This window comes from Protomyctophum bolini (genome assembly GCF_963924005.1).
Source record: "Protomyctophum bolini genome assembly, chromosome: 19".
Lineage (NCBI taxonomy): Eukaryota > Metazoa > Chordata > Actinopteri > Myctophiformes > Myctophidae > Protomyctophum > Protomyctophum bolini.
Genome location: NC_137880.1, coordinates 40,389,893 through 40,409,255, shown reverse-complemented (window position 1 = coordinate 40,409,255; position 19,363 = coordinate 40,389,893). Strand labels below are relative to the sequence as shown.

The 19,363-nt window shown below is 43.6% G+C and overlaps 1 protein-coding gene across 1 annotated transcript; it reads right to left on the bottom strand.

The window, feature by feature from the left end:
• Positions 1-226: 226 nt before the first annotated feature.
• Positions 227-18,493, bottom strand: mtfr2 (mitochondrial fission regulator 2). Its single transcript, XM_080791306.1, has 8 exons — positions 18,406-18,493; positions 16,525-16,663; positions 12,229-12,333; positions 11,717-11,841; positions 8,322-8,728; positions 4,994-5,294; positions 3,507-3,687; positions 227-1,162 (listed from the first exon to the last, which is right to left on the bottom strand). Exons 2-8 carry the CDS (start codon positions 16,594-16,596, stop codon positions 1,106-1,108), a joined length of 1,248 nt encoding a protein of 415 aa, XP_080647432.1. The 5' UTR covers positions 16,597-16,663; positions 18,406-18,493; the 3' UTR covers positions 227-1,105.
• Between the last annotated feature and the right edge of the window lie 870 nt (positions 18,494-19,363).

The following is a 19,363-nucleotide window of genomic DNA, read 5'->3' as shown; positions in this document are numbered from 1 at the left end:
TTGTCCCCCATATATGGGGACTAGGTTGGCGGAGGGTGTGTAGAGCCCAGGATCACATTAGATGATTGACACAGGGGTGAAAAATGGGTTACAAAATCGTGGGATAAAAAATATATTAAAAAAGACGCTTTGAATAAAATGATAGAATGTCCAGGTTGGTTCAGGTGTCAAATTAAAGTCGTTTATTTTCTTTCCTTTTTACAGGGATGCCAAAAAAACGGGAAAACGTAAAACTTATTATAGGCTAAAACAAATCAAAGAACACGAGAATCCTTCACAACGAACAAGGCAAGGTCAAAAGGCTGTCTGCGTGACATACAGCTCCTTATAAGGCATCCTGCAGTGGGCCGAGACCACCACCAGAGGGCCAATAAATAAATAATATAATTTAATATAAGCTCCTATATACATACAGTATGACATCATACATGACATGACACATACAGTATAGCAAGGTACCTAAAAAAAACACCAAAACCTCAAAGCCCTAAATGTCACCGTACTTAAAATAAATAAAACAAACGCCGTTACAACATTTCCTGTGAATTAACCCTTTCACGAGTCCCACTGGACACCGTAGAAAGAGTCCCACCTTGAAATTAAAGCATTTACATTCAACCTGCATTAACTCTTTCTTTCCCAGGTCTGTATATATTCGTACCGCGCCGCTAGGGGGCGTCATATCCCAGGTCTGTATATATACGTACGTCAAAGCTAGGGTCGTGTATGCGATGGTCCAGGAAACTGTGGTTTATGCTAACAGTTAGCCGCAATAAATGAGTTAATGAAATGAAAGCAATTACATTCAACCTGCTGCCGAATTCAACATAAACAGGCTAGCACTGCAGAAAGTCAAAGTAAAGAGGAAAACAGTCTGCCTCACTGACTGGACAGCCAATAGGACGATACCTCACTGACTGGACAGCCAATAGGACGATACCTCACTGACCGGACAGCCAATAGGACGATACCTCTCCGACGGACAGCCAATAGGACGATACCTCTCCGACCGGACAGCCAATAGGATCGAGGTTCAGGTTCCAGGGGTTATGCCACGCCATGGATCACAGGTCAGGGTTCAAAGGTCAATAGGTCATCGGTACAGTCACATGTGGAGCCGTCCCTGACCCTGCAGACTCCTCCTCCTGCTGAGTTGAGGAACCTAGAATATGATATGATATTAATTATGTTTAATAACCATATTATTATTATTATCCTAGAATATGATAGGATATTAATTAATTTATGTTTAATAACCATATTATTATTATTATCCTAGAATATGATATGATATTAATTAATTTATGTTTAATAACCATATTATTATTATTATCCTAGAACATGATAGGATATTAATTAATTTATGTTTAATAACCATATTATTATTATTATCCTAGAATATGATATGGGGTAGTATTTACAGGGGAGTACACACACACACACACACACACACACACACTCATATAATATATTCATTCATTCATACATTAATATATTCATTCATTCATATATTAATTCATTCATATATTAATATATTCATTCATTAATATATTAATATATTCATTAATTCATTCATATATTAATATATTCATATATTAATATATTCATTCATTCATTAATTCATATATTAATATATTCATTCATTCATTCATATATTAATATATTCATTCATTCATATATAATATATTAGTGGTGTCAAAAAATATCGATATGAATCGATAATCGATTTTAACATTAACGATGCGACTACATCGATGCACGTGTGTCTGGATCGGTCAAAATAGCGTCTGCATCAGACGTTGGTTCGATCCTAAAGCTGCGAATCGATATAATTCAACTAACTGCGGGAAAAACACAGATGTACAAGCCCAAAGCGCTGTGCATTGCGACGGGTAGATAACTTGTAGATCTGCTACTTCCAGCGCAGGACGGGCGCATGCTTATGAAGACGCTTTATATGCATCAGCAGCCAGCGACAACAGACGAGCACTAGCAGCATAAACCACTCGTCGTCAGACGGAATACACACGCAGATACGATTCACGACACAGCTTTATTGCACATCTGTGCTTTGCCTTTCATCCACGCTTCTATAGCCTTTTACATTTCATTTCCCATCCACGGGCACAAGCAACGTGATATCAACAGCTTCCACCCGATCTGGATGGTCGTGTTGTTTCTGACGAGGGTAGCAACTAGTTAGCATGGGAGCTAACATTAGTTTAACTCTGGTCCATATCGTTAGAAGGAGTCCTCCTTAATAACTCTATGGTCCATCCATTCCCCAACCCTCACACTCGATGCTGCGTTTACACGGGCAGACACAAAGACGAATGGGAATATCATTTGGAGCAGGCCGAGCAGCTACTGCACACGTCTGTTTGCATCGACAGTATGACTGTATCGTTGCGTCTGGTTTCACTGTCCACAGCAGGCAGACCTGTCAAAACAATGCACTTCCCAAAGCTCAGAGATATGCCACCACCTATAAGTTCAAACCCAGAATGTCTTTCCCCAGCTATCTCATTCCACTTTCATTTATTTTATTCCATAGTCTTAGTTTTTCTCTTATAAAGTTGTTTTTATTAGTTTTCTAATGTTCCCCTTGAAAAGCGTCTAAGTACTCAGAGAAGCATTATATAAATAATAATATTATCACTATTATTATTACTACTTTTTTAATTGCCTATTCATTCATTGATTCACTCGTATCCAAATCCATTTGAAAAAAAAGCTCACTGATCAGGTCAAATAGGCCTATTGATATGCGATTAAAATGTGATTAATTGAGATTAATTAATCACAAATCCTCCAATTAATTAGATGTTTTTTTAATGAAGTCCCAACCCTATTCTTTATAGATCTAGCTTCAAATTAAAAATCTAAAAAAGGTTAAATGTGTCAGATCGCACCGTATCGTATCGAATCGCCTCAAATTCCACAAAATCGAAATCGCATCGAATTCCACCGAATCGAATCGAATTCGAATCGTTCTGTGTATAAATGTATCGTCTCTGAATCGCATCGTAGCCCATGCATATCGATACGTATCGAATCGTCTTGTAAAGGAGAGATGCACACCCCTAGCTTCTAACCATTATTTGACACTTTGGTTGTTGAGAAACAGCTCATAAAACATTATTTGACACTTTTGGTTGTTGAAAAACAGCGTCTAACCATTATTTGACACTTTGGTTGTTGAGAAACAGCTCCTAAAACATTATTTTACACTTTTGGTTGTTGAGAAACAGCTCCTAAAACATTATTTGACACTTTTGGTTGTTGAAAAACTGCTTCTAACCATTATTTGACACTTTGGTTGTTGAGAAACAGCTCCTAAAACATTATTTTACACTTTTGGTTGTTGAGAAACAGCTCCTAAAACATTATTTGACACTTTTGGTTGTTGAAAAACAGCTTCTAACCATTATTTGACACTTTGGTTGTTGAAAAACAGCTATATCCATTCATTCATATATTAATATATTCATTCATTCGGTCCTCACCCGGGGCGACTCGGGGCTGCCGAACGGTGACCGTTCAGAGTTCTCCTTGTCGTCAGAGGAGGTGTTGATGTGCTGAGCGAACCTCCTCCTCAAAGCCTCCGCGATCAGAGAGACCGGGTCGCTACGGAGCGCGCTCCCTTTGAGGCTCCGCCTCTTTCTGACCGGTGTACCGCCCGGCGACCTAGAGACAGACAGACAGACAGACAGACAGACAGACAGACAGACAGACAGACAGACAGGCACAAAACGTTAAAATGTCTCAGTCAGTCTACATGTCGACTAGTCTCACACGTCCTAGACATCTCCCTTCTCTAGAACACCCTGGACAACGCTCCACACGTCCCAGACTCTTCTCCCTTCTCTAAAACACCCTGGACAACGCTCCACACGTCCCAGACTCTTCTCCCTTCTATAAAACACCCTGGACAACGCTCCACACGTCCCAGACTCTTCTCCCTTCTATAAAACACCCTGGACAACGCTCCACACGTCCCAGACTCTTCTCCCTTCTATAAAACACCAAGGACAACGCTCCACACGTCCCAGACTCTTCTCCCTTCTCTAAAACACCCTGGACAACGCTCCACACGTCCCAGACTCTTCTCCCTTCTCTAAAACACCCTGGACAACGCTCCACACGTCCCAGACTCTTCTCCCTTCTCTAAAACACCCTGGACAACGCTCCACACGTTCCAGACTCTTCTCCCTTCTCTAAAACACCCTGGACAACGCTCCACACGTCCCAGACTCTTCTCCCTTCTCTAAACCACCCTGGACAACGCTCCACACGTCCCATAGACAACGCTCCACACGTCCCATAGACTCTTCTCCCTTCTCTAAAACACCCTGGACAACGCTCCACACGTCCCAGACTCTTCTCCCTTCTCTAAAACACCCTGGACAACGCTCCACACGTCCCTGCCTCTTCTCCCTTCTCTAGAACACCCTGGACAACGCTCCACACGTCCCAGACTCTTCTCCCTTCTCTATAACACCCTGGACAACGCTCCACACGTCCCAGACTCTTCTCCCTTCTCTAGAACACCCTGGACAACGCTCCACTCGTCCCAGACTCTTCTCCCTTCTCTACAACACCCTGGACAACGCTCCACACGTCCCAGACTCTTCTCCCTTCTCTACAACACCCTGGACAACGCTCCACTCGTCCCAGACTCTTCTCCCTTCTCTAAAACACCCAGGACAACGCTCCACACGTCCCAGACTCTTCTCCCTTCTCTAAAACACCCTGGACAACGCTCCACGCGTCCCAGACTCTTCTCCCTTCTCTAGAACACCCTGGGCAACGCTCCACACGTCCCAGACTCTTCTCCCTTCTCTAAAACACCCTGGACAACGCTCCACACGTCCCAGACTCTTCTCCCTTCTCTACAACACCCTGGACAACGCTCCACACGTCCCAGACTCTGATATAAAGTGCTACATCAGTATCTATGCATGTTGTATTATATATTTTTTTAATTAACAACCTCTTAACGACACGCAGCTGCACATGGTTGAGGTCCTTCAGCACGTCCATCATGGTCGGCTCCGCCCCCTGATACCTTCCTGCCTGCCTATTGGTCTCCCTGATGGAGGAGGAGGAGCCATCACTGATTCCTGCCAGCCCATTGGTCCCCCTGATGGAGGAGGAGCTTAGGCAGGGAGGAGGGGGAGGTGGGGGAGGAGGAGGGGGAGGGGGAGGTGGGCGGAGAGGTGTGGAGGTCATCACAGGGCCGTCCACTGATTGGTTCAGAGCGGGGGGAGGAGTCATCACTGATTGGATCAGACCTAGAAGACACACCCCCAGCAAAATTAAATAAAATCATGAAAAATAAAAAACTTAAAAATAATTATATTTAATTTATATTCATAAATATTTACTCATGATCAGAGCTTCCGTTGCTCCAGACTGTACGACGGAAGCGTTTATATTAGACTCATGATCAGAGCTTCCGTTGCTCCAGACTGTACGACGGAAGCGTTTATATTTTACTCGTGATCAGAGCTTCCGTTGCTCCAGACTGTACGACGGAAGCATTTATATTTTACTCATGATCAGAGCTTCCGTTGCTCCAGACTGTACGACGGAAGCATTTATATTTTACTCGTGATCAGAGCTTCCGTTGCTCCAGACTGTACGACGGAAGCATTTATATTTTACTCATGATCAGAGCTTCCGTTGCTCCAGACTGTACGACGGAAGCATTTATATTTTACTCATGATCAGAGCTTCCGTTGCTCCAGACTGTATGACGGAAACATTTATATTAGACTCATGATCAGAGCTTCCGTTGCTCCAGACTGTATGACGGAAACATTTATATTAGACTCATGATCAGAGCTTCCGTTGCTCCAGACTGTATGACGGAAACATTTATATTAGACTCATGATCAGAGCTTCCGTTGCTCCAGACTGTACGACGGAAGCGTTTATATTTTACTCATGATCAGAGCTTCCGTTGCTCCAGACTGTACGACGGAAGCGTTTATATTTTACTCATGATCAGAGCTTCCGTTGCTCCAGACTGTACGACGGAAGCATTATTATTTCACTCATGATCAGAGCTTCCGTTGCTCCAGACTGTACGACGGAAGCGTTTATATTTTACTCGTGATCAGAGCTTCCGTTGCTCCAGACTGTACGACGGAAGCATTTATATTTTACTCGTGATCAGAGCTTCCGTTGCTCCAGACTGTACGACGGAAGCATTTATATTTTACTCATGATCAGAGCTTCCGTTGCTCCAGACTGTACGACGGAAGCATTTATATTTTCCTCATGATCAGAGCTTCCGTTGCTCCAGACTGTATGACGGAAACATTTATATTAGACTCATGATCAGAGCTTCCGTTGCTCCAGACTGTACGACGGAAGCGTTTATATTTTACTCATGATCAGAGCTTCCGTTGCTCCAGACTGTACGACGGAAGCATTATTATTTCACTCATGATCAGAGCTTCCGTTGCTCCAGACTGTACGACGGAAGCGTTTATATTTTACTCGTGATCAGAGCTTCCGTTGCTCCAGACTGTACGACGGAAGCATTTATATTTTCCTCATGATCAGAGCTTCCGTTGCTCCAGACTGTACGACGGAAGCATTTATATTTTACTCATGATCAGAGCTTCCGTTGCTCCAGACTGTATGACGGAAACATTTATATTAGACTCATGATCAGAGCTTCCGTTGCTCCAGACTGTATGACGGAAACATTTATATTAGACTCATGATCAGAGCTTCCGTTGCTCCAGACTGTATGACGGAAACATTTATATTAGACTCATGATCAGAGCTTCCGTTGCTCCAGACTGTACGACGGAAGCGTTTATATTTTACTCATGATCAGAGCTTCCGTTGCTCCAGACTGTACGACGGAAGCATTATTATTTCACTCATGATCAGAGCTTCCGTTGCTCCAGACTGTACGACGGAAGCGTTTATATTTTACTCGTGATCAGAGCTTCCGTTGCTCCAGACTGTACGACGGAAGCATTTATATTTTACTCGTGATCAGAGCTTCCGTTGCTCCAGACTGTACGACGGAAGCATTTATATTTTACTCATGATCAGAGCTTCCGTTGCTCCAGACTGTACGACGGAAGCATTTATATTTTCCTCATGATCAGAGCTTCCGTTGCTCCAGACTGTATGACGGAAACATTTATATTAGACTCATGATCAGAGCTTCCGTTGCTCCAGACTGTACGACGGAAGCGTTTATATTTTACTCATGATCAGAGCTTCCGTTGCTCCAGACTGTACGACGGAAGCATTATTATTTCACTCATGATCAGAGCTTCCGTTGCTCCAGACTGTACGACGGAAGCGTTTATATTTTACTCGTGATCAGAGCTTCCGTTGCTCCAGACTGTACGACGGAAGCATTTATATTTTCCTCATGATCAGAGCTTCCGTTGCTCCAGACTGTACGACGGAAGCATTTATATTTTACTCATGATCAGAGCTTCCGTTGCTCCAGACTGTACGACGGAAGCATTTATATTTTACTCATGATCAGAGCTTCCGTTGCTCCAGACTGTACGACGGAAGCATTTATATTTTACTCATGATCAGAGCTTCCGTTGCTCCAGACTGTACGACGGAAGCATTTATATTTTACTCACGATCAGAGCTTCCGTTGCTCCAGACTGTACGACGGAAGCATTTATATTTTACTCACGATCAGAGCTTCCGTTGCTCCAGACTGTACGACGGAAGCGTTTATATTTTACTCGTGATCAGAGCTTCCGTTGCTCCAGACTGTACGACGGAAGCATTTATATTTTACTCATGATCAGAGCTTCCGTTGCTCCAGACTGTACGACGGAAGCATTTATATTTTACTCATGATCAGAGCTTCCGTTGCTCCAGACTGTACGACGGAAGCGTTTATATTTTACTCATGATCAGAGCTTCCGTTGCTCCAGACTGTACGACGGAAGCATTTATATTTTACTCATGATCAGAGCTTCCGTTGCTCCAGACTGTACGACGGAAGCATTTATATTTTACTCATGATCAGAGCTTCCGTTGCTCCAGACTGTATGATAGAAGCATTTATATTTTACTCATGATCAGAACTTCCGTTGCTCCAGACTGTACGACGGAAGCATTTATATTTTACTCATGATCAGAGCTTCCGTTGCTCCGCGAGACTAAACCGCCGGGGATCGAACGCCCGACTTCCAAAGCTCAGAGTGGACACTCTAACCACCAAGGACACTTAGCGCGACTGCTGTGAGTGTGTGTGTGTGTGTGTGTGTGTGTGTGTGTGTGTGTGCATGTGCGTGCGCGCGTTTCTTTCCCCACTGTACCTGCAGCCGGTGCAACGCTGACAATCATGGCTATCTGGGCTCGCAGTTTGAGAAGTTCTTCCTCCAAAGCCGAGATCTTCCTCTGGGTGTCTGGGTCAGCCCTGTGGCCCAGAACCCTGGCTGTTCTCTGGGTGTGAGGGTCAGCCTTGTGGCCCAGGACCCTAGCTCCTCTCTGGGTGTGAGGGTCAGCCTTGTGGCCCAGGACCATGGCTCCTCTCTGGGTGTGAGGGTCAGCCTTGTGGCCCAGAACCCTGGCTGTTCTCTGGGTGTCTGGGTCGGCCCTGTGGCCCAGGACCATGGCCCCTCTCTGGGTGTGAGGGTCAGGGTTCTGCCCCAGGACCATGGCTCCTCTCTGGGTGTGGATCACAGCAGGTCTGGGGGGCCTTGCTGGAAGCACGATCTGATTCCTGAAAGTAAATCAACAAGAGTTTGTATTATTATTATTATTATTATTCTTGGGGAGAACACAAAAGTGAAATATATTGGGGTTTTTTTTAAGAGAGTCTGATAAAATGACTACACTGTAAATTGTAAAGGACTGTTTGGTGTACACCGTCAGCCCTGATTAGGGTTAATTAGGTTGATTAGGTCAATTAGGTCAATTATATATTAAATCATTAATTGATAATGGATAACCTAATCCAGGGCTTCTCAACCTGGGGGTCGTATATATAGAAAAAATATATAGAAAAAACAATTTACATTGTTTACATAGTACACATAGTGCATGCATATACCTATCCTTAATGATTATATCTGGTTTAAGTATTTATGATGTATGATCACAGCCCTCCTATGAGACACAGACTGGTTTCTGAACTGCCCACAGCCCTCCTATGAGACACAGACTGGTTTCTGAACTGCCCACAGCCCTCCTATGAGACACAGACTGGTTTCTGAACTGCCCACAGCCCTCCTATGAGACACAGACTGGTTTCTGAACTGCCCACAGCCCTCCTATGAGACACAGACTGGTTTCTGAACCGCCCACAGCCCTCCTATGAGACACAGACTGGTTTCTGAACCGCCCACAGCCCTCCTATGAGACACAGACTGGTTTCTGAACTGCCCACAGCCCTCCTGAGACACAGACTGGTTTCTGAACTGCCCACAGCCCTCCTATGAGACACAGACTGGTTTCTGAACTGCCCACAGCCCTCCTATGAGACACAGACTGGTTTCTGAACCGCCCACAGCCCTCCTATGAGACACAGACTGGTTTCTGAACCGCCCACAGCCCTCCTATGAGACACGTATAATTTCCACAAACTTTTCTTTTAGGAGGAATACAACAGAAAGACCTAAATATCTGTTAAAGGTGTAATCTGGGACGTTTTTTAATGAATAAAAGTGAGTTAACTACTGGTTATCTGAGTCAACTGTGCCACCTCCTGGACGACAGCGGTACTGCAGTGAGGTGCAGCAGGTACTCTGGTGTCTTGAATGTGTGTTCATTGGCGGGAGAATGTGCACGCACGCACATTTTAACATGGGTCTATTCACTGCTTTAGTTTTAACATGGGTCTATTCACTGCTTTAGTTTTAACATGGGACTAGTGAAGAAACACGGGGAAGTGGAAGTGCCACCTACTGCATATTTAATAATAATAATAATACAACTTTATTTGTATAGCACCTTTCATGACATGAAATGCAGCTCAAAGTGCTTTACAGAACAATGGAGAATAAAAGAAAAGCAAGGCAACGACATTAAAAACAATCAGTAATGCAATACAGTGAGGACATGAATAACACAAAAAATAAAATAAAAGATCAATTAAAAGCAATGTTGTAGAAGTGGGTCTTGAGCTGAGCTTTAAAAATGTCTACAGAGGCTGCCTGACGAAGGTACAGTGGGAGCTTGTTCCGTAGAAGCAAAAAGCTGCTTCCCTGTGTTTTTTAGTTGCCATTATTTTTGGCAAAGCGAGCAGGCCAGCAGTGGATGACCTTAGGGGGCGGTTTGGGACATATTTAGGCAGGCAGTCATGTAGGTAGGAAGGTGCGAGACCATTGAGAGCTTTATAGACAAGTAAAATAATTTTAAAATCAATCCTAAAAACAACCGGAAGCCAGTGCAGTGATGCCAAAACTGGAGTAATATGTTCTCTCATCTTAGTTCTAGTTAAAACTCTGGCTGCTGCATTTTGGACAAGTTGTAATCTGTCAGTTGTTTTCTTAGGCAGTCCTGAAAAAAGTGCATTGCAGTAGTCAAGCCGAGAAAAAACAAAGGCGTGGATTAGCGTTTTTGCATCGTCCAAAGACAAATAGGCTCTGATTCGTGCAATATTTCTAAGGTGAAAAAGGGCAATCTTGGTGACATGATTAATGTGTGAATTAAAATTCAATTCAGAATCAATAATAACCCCCAGGTTCTTTACTGTACCGTTACTTTCTACAGTCAGGTTACCAAGTCTGCTTATTAAGCGGTGAAAATGTGCCTCAAATCTTTGAATATATTATTCTGTCAGAGTGAACGTTTTTAACTCAAATCTTTGCTTCTATATTCTGAGGGGTTCCTGGAACATGTTTTCAGATGGGGGGGGGGGGGGGGTCGGTGGCCAATTACATATATTTTTGGGGGTCATAAAATATTGAGCACCACTGATACAGAAACATGAGGTATTTCAGAAAATTGTCACCATTTAGAACAATTTTTATTTTATTTTTGACGTCATGCCCATTCTGAATAGTATTCAAAATATATATTTTTAATGCTGCTATATATATATATATACACACACACACACACAGACATATTTTAAGTTTTCAGAAAACTTAGGTCTAAAAATATGTTGTTCCAGGGACCCTCCCAGAAGCAAAGATTTGAGTTAAAAGCTGAAACTCTGAAATAATATATATTCAAAGATTTGAGGCACATTTTCAAGTTTTCTTTCAAAAATAGTTCATAGAGCGCCACTCGCTGCCGCGCTATGAGCTTGTAGATCTGCTAATTTTCAATAGCTAAAGTATAACATCATATTTAAGGTGTTAATATATTTGGGGCGCATGACGACGCCTATATATCGTTAGGAACCAGATCCTGGTCAAGCTAATTTTAGTTTGAGTTTTAGTCGTAGTCTCTTGAATGGTTTTCATTAGGTTTTAGTCTCATTTTAGTCACCTGGAATGTCTTAGTGTTAGTCTAGTTGTAGTCGACTAAATCTATGGTTGATTTAGTCGACTAAAGTGTATTTTGATGCCGTCGCAATGACTGGTTTTTTTTCACTTGCTGAAAATAGACGAGTGCGACGCGTTGTTTAAATGTACTTTCCATTTCGTTTTCCTCAGTGGAAAAAGGTCTTCAACAAAACCTTTTTCGTCTTGGTTTTAGTCGAGGAAAACAACACTGATTGGTGGTACCAGTAGGGACCAATAGGGGGCGGTCGTAGGTATACCTGATCCTGGTGAAGCCGTCGTCCCATTGGTCCTCCTCGGCGACCCACAGCACGTCAGCCAATGACGGGACGGCGGAGGCGGGCGTCTCCATGGCGACGCCGTCAACGAGACCGCGTTCAAAGATCTGATGACATCATCAACATGAGACAACAACAACGATGATGTTTAAACACATTGTTGCCTTGGTGAAGGTGTTATGGGGAGATTCGTTCCCTACCTGAATGTGTTGCCTTGGTGAAGGTGTTATGGGGAGATTCGTTCCCTACCTGAATGTGTTGCCTTGGTGAAGGTGTTATGGGGAGATTCGTTCCCTACCTGAATGTGTTGCCTTGGTGAAGGTGTTAGGGGGAGATTCGTTCCCTACCTGAATGTGTTGCCTTGGTGAAGGTGTTATGGGGAGATTCGTTCCCTACCTGAATGTGTTGCCTTGGTGAAGGTGTTATGCGGAGATTCGTTCCCTACCTGAATGTGTTGCCTTGGTGAAGGTGTTATGGGGAGATTCGTTCCCTACCTGAATGTGTTGCCTTGGTGAAGGTGTTATGGGGAGATTCGTTCCAATCATCCGCACAACACTGCGATACTGTCCACACAGCTCACTGTCCCACACAGGAACCAACTAGAAATGCACACACGCACACACACACACACGCACAGGGAACGCGCACACACACACACACACACAGGGAAAGAGAATCCATCAATTACGAGCAGTACTGAACAATACGACATGTGAATGTCAAACTGGTGAGTCTCTAGTTGAGTCTCTTACCACCGCGGCTCAGTGACGTCATGTTGTAGTTTTAGTAAAAACAGAGAGGTGTGTTTGGGGTGAGCGGTGAGTCTCTTACCACCGCGGCTCAGTGACGTCATGTTGTAGTTTTAGTAAAAACAGAGAGAAGTGTTTGGGGTGAGCGGTGAGTCTCTTACCACCGCGGCTCAGTGACGTCATGTTGTAGTTTTAGTAAAAACAGAGAGAAGTGTTTGGGGTGAGCGGTGAGTCTCTTACCACCGCGGCTCAGTGACGTCATGTTGTAGTTTTAGTAAAAACAGAGAGAAGTGTTTGGGGTGAGCGGTGAGTCTCTTACCACCGCGGCTCAGTGACGTCATGTTGTAGTTTTAGTAAAAACAGAGAGAAGTGTTTGGGGTGAGCAGTGAGTCTCTTACCACCGCGGCTCAGTGACGTCATGTTGTAGTTTTAGTAAAAACAGAGAGGTGTGTTTGGGGTGAGCGGTGAGTCTCTTACCACCGCGGCTCAGTGACGTCATGTTGTAGTTTTAGTAAAAACAGAGAGAAGTGTTTGGGGTGAGCGGCTTGTAGATCAGCTATTTTCAGCCATTACAACGGCTATATTTCAACAGCGAAAGCATAACATAATGCTTAAAACACCAAAAGGGGTTCCCGCCCAGAATGGGGTAACAGATCAGGATCAAAAGTAACTCTGGAAATGGCATTCAAAGCAACCAAAGGCATGGCTCCCCCATATCTTGCAAGTATGATTGAACCCTACAAACCCTCCCGCGCACTCAGATCAGCCAACGCAGGGAAGCTGGAAGTACCCTCACTAAAAACGCCGGGACAACAACGCTCCACACGTCCCAAACTCTTCTCCCTTCTGGCTCCAAAACTGTGGAATGCACTTCCCATTGCAGTCAAAACTGCAGCATCACTCCCAATCTTCCGCCTTAGTCTGAAAACCCACCTTTTCAGACTACCATCATGGCCCATATAGTCCGGGAGCTAGACCCAGCCCTCATAACAATTTTTGCTACCTTTTTTTCACTATTATTTCCTGTTAGCATATACCTTGGGCCATCTCAAAATGAAGGGACCACTCCCAACTCGGGGCCGTTTGGTTTCAGGGGCCCAAAAAAACCTTTTTTGGTATACAACTCTGGCGAAATTGTGTAAAGGCAAAAAAATATTCACTAGAATTACATAAATACACATGGAAGTGTGAAATTTGGCATGGAGTATCCTGACACATAGGGGTAAGTATCAGAATAGGATTTTGGGGCCATCTACCATTGTATTCTTAAATATGACCTACATCATCCTCAGAAACACAAAAATATACACTGTCCGTTTAACAAATAACAACAAAGATGGTTATTTTCCAGCACATTAGGGTGAATATAACTGCCTCACTTGTATATAGAAAACTTCCCATATCCTTAAGCTTCGATTTAAGCCCAAGATGACCTCTCTATCTTGAAGATTACTCTTTCTGTGGCCAAAATGCTGCACTATACCTCAAATCGGAGACATTTTCATTATCAGTCACTATAGCCTTCCAGAGTCCTAGAATGTAACAATAGGTTCACATGTTCTGCAACTACTGCTGTCTGAAGTTAGAAACATGAATACTACAGCAGGAACACAAATGCCTTTTATTATATTTATTTATTATATTATATGCACATAATAGCTTGTTTCAGTACATAGCCTATCAATAGTCACCCAAATCAACGTGCACCCAAATGTTAATAGAAAATAGAAAAAAATAAAATAGAAATGTTGAATGGGAGAAGAGGTAGAAACCTGATTGTGTCCACCTTGATGCATTAATATAATTCAACCATCATCACTCCATGTCACCCTCAATAAATATATGTGAAACCACAAGCCGACTATGGTCCTGCATGGTTCTCTAATAGGCACACTGGTGTAAGGGTGATATAGCCTACAACCAGCAAACCCCTTCGTACAGTATACAATTCTTTCATGGTCCTTCGAGCACGGATCACCCTGCCATCAGAGATGGACCGGAGTCCCCCTCCCCAGCTCCACCGCCACCATCGGCGCAGCAGCGACCATGGGCTTTCAGCCCCCCAGCAGCCATGGCCGTACTGTACTGTACATTATGTGTCGCATGACGTTATAGGTGAGCCGTACTGTACTGTACTGTACATTACGTGTCGCATGTCGTTATGTTGTCCAGCATTCACAGCATGTCAGGGCCCTCAGCTCCACAGCAGAAGCCATGGCCCCCACTCCCCCAGCTCCCCAGCAGCAGCCATGGCCCCCTGCATGCACTCCCCCAGCTCCCCAGCAGAAGCCATGGCCCCCACTCCCCCAGCTCCCCAGCAGCAGCCATGGCCCCCAGCTCCGCAGCAGCCATGGCCCCCATGCACTCCCCCAGCTCCCCAGCAGCAGCCATGGCCCCCAGCTCCCCAGCAGCCATGGCCCCCACTCCCCCAGCAGCCATGGCCCCCAGCTCCCCAGCAGCCATGGCCCCCAGCTCCCTAGCAGCCATGGCCCCCATGCACTCCCCCAGCTCCCCAGCAGCAGCCATGGCTCCCAGCTCCCCAGCAGCCATGGCCCCCACTCCCCCAGCAGCAGCCATGGCCCCCAGCTCCCCAGCAGCCATGGCCCCCACTCCCCTAGCTCCCCAGCAGCAGCCATGGCCCCCACTCCCCAGCAGCCATGGCCCCCAGCTCCCCAGCAGCCATTTCAGGGCTCTATAGGGTCCAGCATTCACAGCATGTCAGAGCTCTATAGGGTCCAGCATTCAATGCATTTCAGGGCTCTATAGGGTCCAGCATTCAATGCATTTCAGGGCTCTATAGGGTCCAGCATTCACAGCATGTCAGGGCTCTATAGGGTCCAGCAGTCACAGCATTTCAGGGTTTCTATAGGGTCCAGCATTCACTGCATGTCAGGGCTCTATAGGGTCCAGCACTTTCGTCATGTAGGTCTATAGGGCTCTGAAATAGCATTCAGGGCTCTTCTCTATAGGATTCAATTAAATAGGTATCAATTCAATCCTTACATTAGGAGCATGTCTGGGCTCTATAGGGTCCATCATTCACAGCATGTCAGGGCCCTCAGCTCCCCAACAGCCATGGCCCCCACTCCCCCAGCTCCCCAGCAGCAGCTGAGGGCCATGGCTGCTGGGGCCCATGGTCGCTGCTGCGCCGATGGTGGCGGTGGAGCTGGGGAGGGGGACTCCGGTCCATCTCTGATGGCAGGGTGATCCGTGCTCGAAGGACCATGAAATAATTGTATACTGTACGAAGGGGTTTGCTGGTTGTAGGCTATATCACCCTTACACCAGTGTGCCTATTAGAGAACCATGCAGGACCATAGTCGGCTTGTGGTTTCACATATATTTATTGAGGGTGACATGGAGTGATGATGGTTGAATTATATTAATGCATCAAGGTGGACACAATCAGGTTTCTACCTCTTCTCCCATTCAACATTTCTATTTTATTTTTTTCTATTTTCTATTAACATTTGGGTGCACATTGATTTGGGTGACTATTGATAGGCTATGTACTGAAACAAGCTATTATGTGCATATAATATAATAAATAAATATAAATATAATAAAAGGCATTTGTGTTCCTGCTGTAGTATTCATGTTTCTAACTTCAGACAGCAGTAGTTGCAGAACTGTTACTTTCTTAGCTTACACATGTTTCATGATAAATGCTTTTATGTGATGTATTCCCATGCTTTTGTTCTTGCTTAATGTAAATCGCTCTGGATTAAGAGCGTAAATATGATAAGTAGGTGGTCGGTAAACGGACCATTCTGGGCGGGAACCCCTTTTGGTGTTTTAAAGCATTACATTGGAAAATAAGCAGATCTAAAAGCTTTCAATTGGAATCCTGAAAAGTGACCTTTTTTATTGAATTTCAAATGCATTTAGTCACATTAGTGAGTTAGTTGCATTTAGTCACATTAGTGAGTTAGTTGCATTTAGTCACATGAGTTAGTTAGTTGCATTTAGTCACATTAGTGAGTTAGTTGCATTTAGTCACATGAGTTAGTTAGTTGCATTTAGTTAACGACGTCATCTCACCATGTCACCAGGAACTCCAAAATACTCCAGGATGGAGCAGAGAAGATCCAGCACGTCTTCAACCAACGACATGTCTGTCTGTCTGTCTGTCTCTGTCTGTCTGTCTGTCGTGGACTGCACCAGGTTCACATCGGGTCACCTGTAAGGAAAGAAGACAGACTGTATGTCAACTAGTGATGGGAGATTAATCGGCAAACACATGGAGGATATTGGCCGATATTGGCCTTAAAAGGATATATCGGTCATTGGTATCGGTGAAATAATATATCGGTTTTAGCAGACATTTTATTTTAAATAAACAACTACACTTTAGAAACAAGACCAAATAAACAACTACACTTTAGAAACAAGACCAAATTAACAACTACACTTTAGAAACAAGACCAAATAAACAACTACACTTTAGAAACAAGACCAAATTAACAACTACACTTTAGAAACAAGACCAAATAAACAACTACACTTTAGAAACAAGACCAAATAAACAACTACACTTTAGAAACATGTGTTTTAAGCATTATGTTATGCTTTAGCTATTGAAAAATAGCAAGATCTACACGGTGCCGCGCTACGAGCTTGTAGATCTGTTATTTATCGCTTCAGAGCGAACGTTTTTAACTCAAATCTTTGCTACTGGGGGTAGCAGATGGGGGTTGGTGGCCAATTAAATACCGGTATATTTTTACCTGTCTAAATACTTCCTTAATGTAAACGAAGTCCACACCCACAGCGGGTGCCCAGATTCGGCACAAACAAGGGACTAAATTATTTTCACTCCTATGCCACCAAAATGTGGAACGCCCTACCAACAGTCATTAAGACATGTGAATCCCTTGACTCCTTCAAAACCGCTCTCAAAGGGCACCTACGGACGACTGCAATTCAAAACTGGCCCACGTAAAATCTGACAAAATACTTTTTGTTTGTTAATCCATCCATGGTGCAGATGTGCTGTCAAACAGAACTACACTGTTCTCATCTAAAGGGTCCTCCATCTTCAATTCATCACAACATTTAAAGACATAATACTTACAGATATACACCGCTAAATAACAATCTATTATAATAATATTGCAATGATTCCATGATGCTACAGAAAGATGTTTGTTTGATTGATTGATTTAATTGAAGTATGTATTAACAGTTTGCAGAATTACAGTACATTTCAAGCACAAACTCAATACAAAGACTGTTAACTGTGAGTGGACGACCCAATTAAGCATTACACTTGTTTACAACAGGGTCCACGTACATTGGCCAATTCATCAAAACATTTAGAGACAAACAAATAGACACTTCTATGTAGTTAAAGAAAAGAACAGGAATTCATCATATAGGAAGCAAAAAGGGAAAAAATACATATACAGTGAGGGGAAAAGGGGGGTAAAAGAAAAAGAAAGACAGAGTGTAGGGCGCCTGCACACAGCACCATGCGTTGATGCCATGTGTGCACATGTGCAGGCACCCATAAAGCATTACACTTGTTTACAACAGCTGGGTCCACCATGTTCAATTAATCATAAAGGAGGTAAAAAGGGAAAAGAAACATATACAGTGAGGGGAAAGGGGGGGGGGGGGGTGTGTGGTGGGATTGAGATGTTACGGTAAATGTATATAAACAGCAGCACTGCGGCGTTCTAAAGACTTGTTTACATGATAATCAGGGTACTCCATATTCAATTCATCGCGACATTTAAAGACATTCTTCTTCTAATATCAATCTAGTGAGTCCAATAAGATTGTAATGGTCCCATGATGCTGCAGACACACACATACACACATGCACACACACACACACACACACACACACACACACGATCAAACAAACACACATCCAGTTAAAACAACATTGTTTTACACACAAACACTAAACGCACTCACAGCTCTGTCTTTGTTGAAAGATGCATTGAAGTCCTTTAGACATGTTTGTAATTTGTATGTTTATGAAGCGACGTTTTTTAAACGTTTAAATTAAATATAAAAGCGTCAACGACGAGACGAAAACTAAAGGAGTGAAGTCGGCAGCAGCACAACATAACGTCTGGAGAGGGGTGCCAGATTGTGGGAGAGAAACAAGCAAACCAGCCAGGTCTATGGATGATCTACATTCTACAAGCTCTGTCTCGACTCTCGACCATAGACTTTAAAACAAAAATAGGTCGCGACGCGACGCGTTGTGAGCTTGTAGATCTGCTTTTTTAGAAAATAATAATCTTGAAGTATTAAACAGCTACACTTTAGAAACAAGCCCAAATAAACAACTACACTTTAGAAACAAGACCAAATAAACAACTACACTTTAGAAACAAGACCAAATAAACAACTAGACTTTAGAAACAATTAAGACCAAATAAACAACTAGACTTTAGAAACAATTAAGACCAAATAAACAACTAGACTTTAGAAACAAGACCAAATAAACAACTACACTTTAGAAACAATTAAGCCCAAATAAACAACTGCACTTTAGAAACAAGACCAAATAAACAACTACACTTTAGAAACAATTAAGCCCAAATAAACAACTACACTTTAGAAACAAGACCAAATAAACAACTACAATTCAGAAACAAGAACAAAACTATTATGTTAAGCAACTTTACAGAAAAGAAACAAGCCAAAGATCGCTTTTAATAAGCGGACATGGCAACCCAAGTCAAATAAGCCGCAGCAGTAACAGCGCGTCCTGATTGGCCCACTCACTGCACAGAGGAAACGGACCCGTCGACCAATGGGATTGCCCGACCGTGCGACGTGACGTGAGCCGGCCAATAACGGCTCACGTCACAAGGAACGGCACCACATTTGTATTTTGTAGTTGTGTCGACTGTGTGATGAA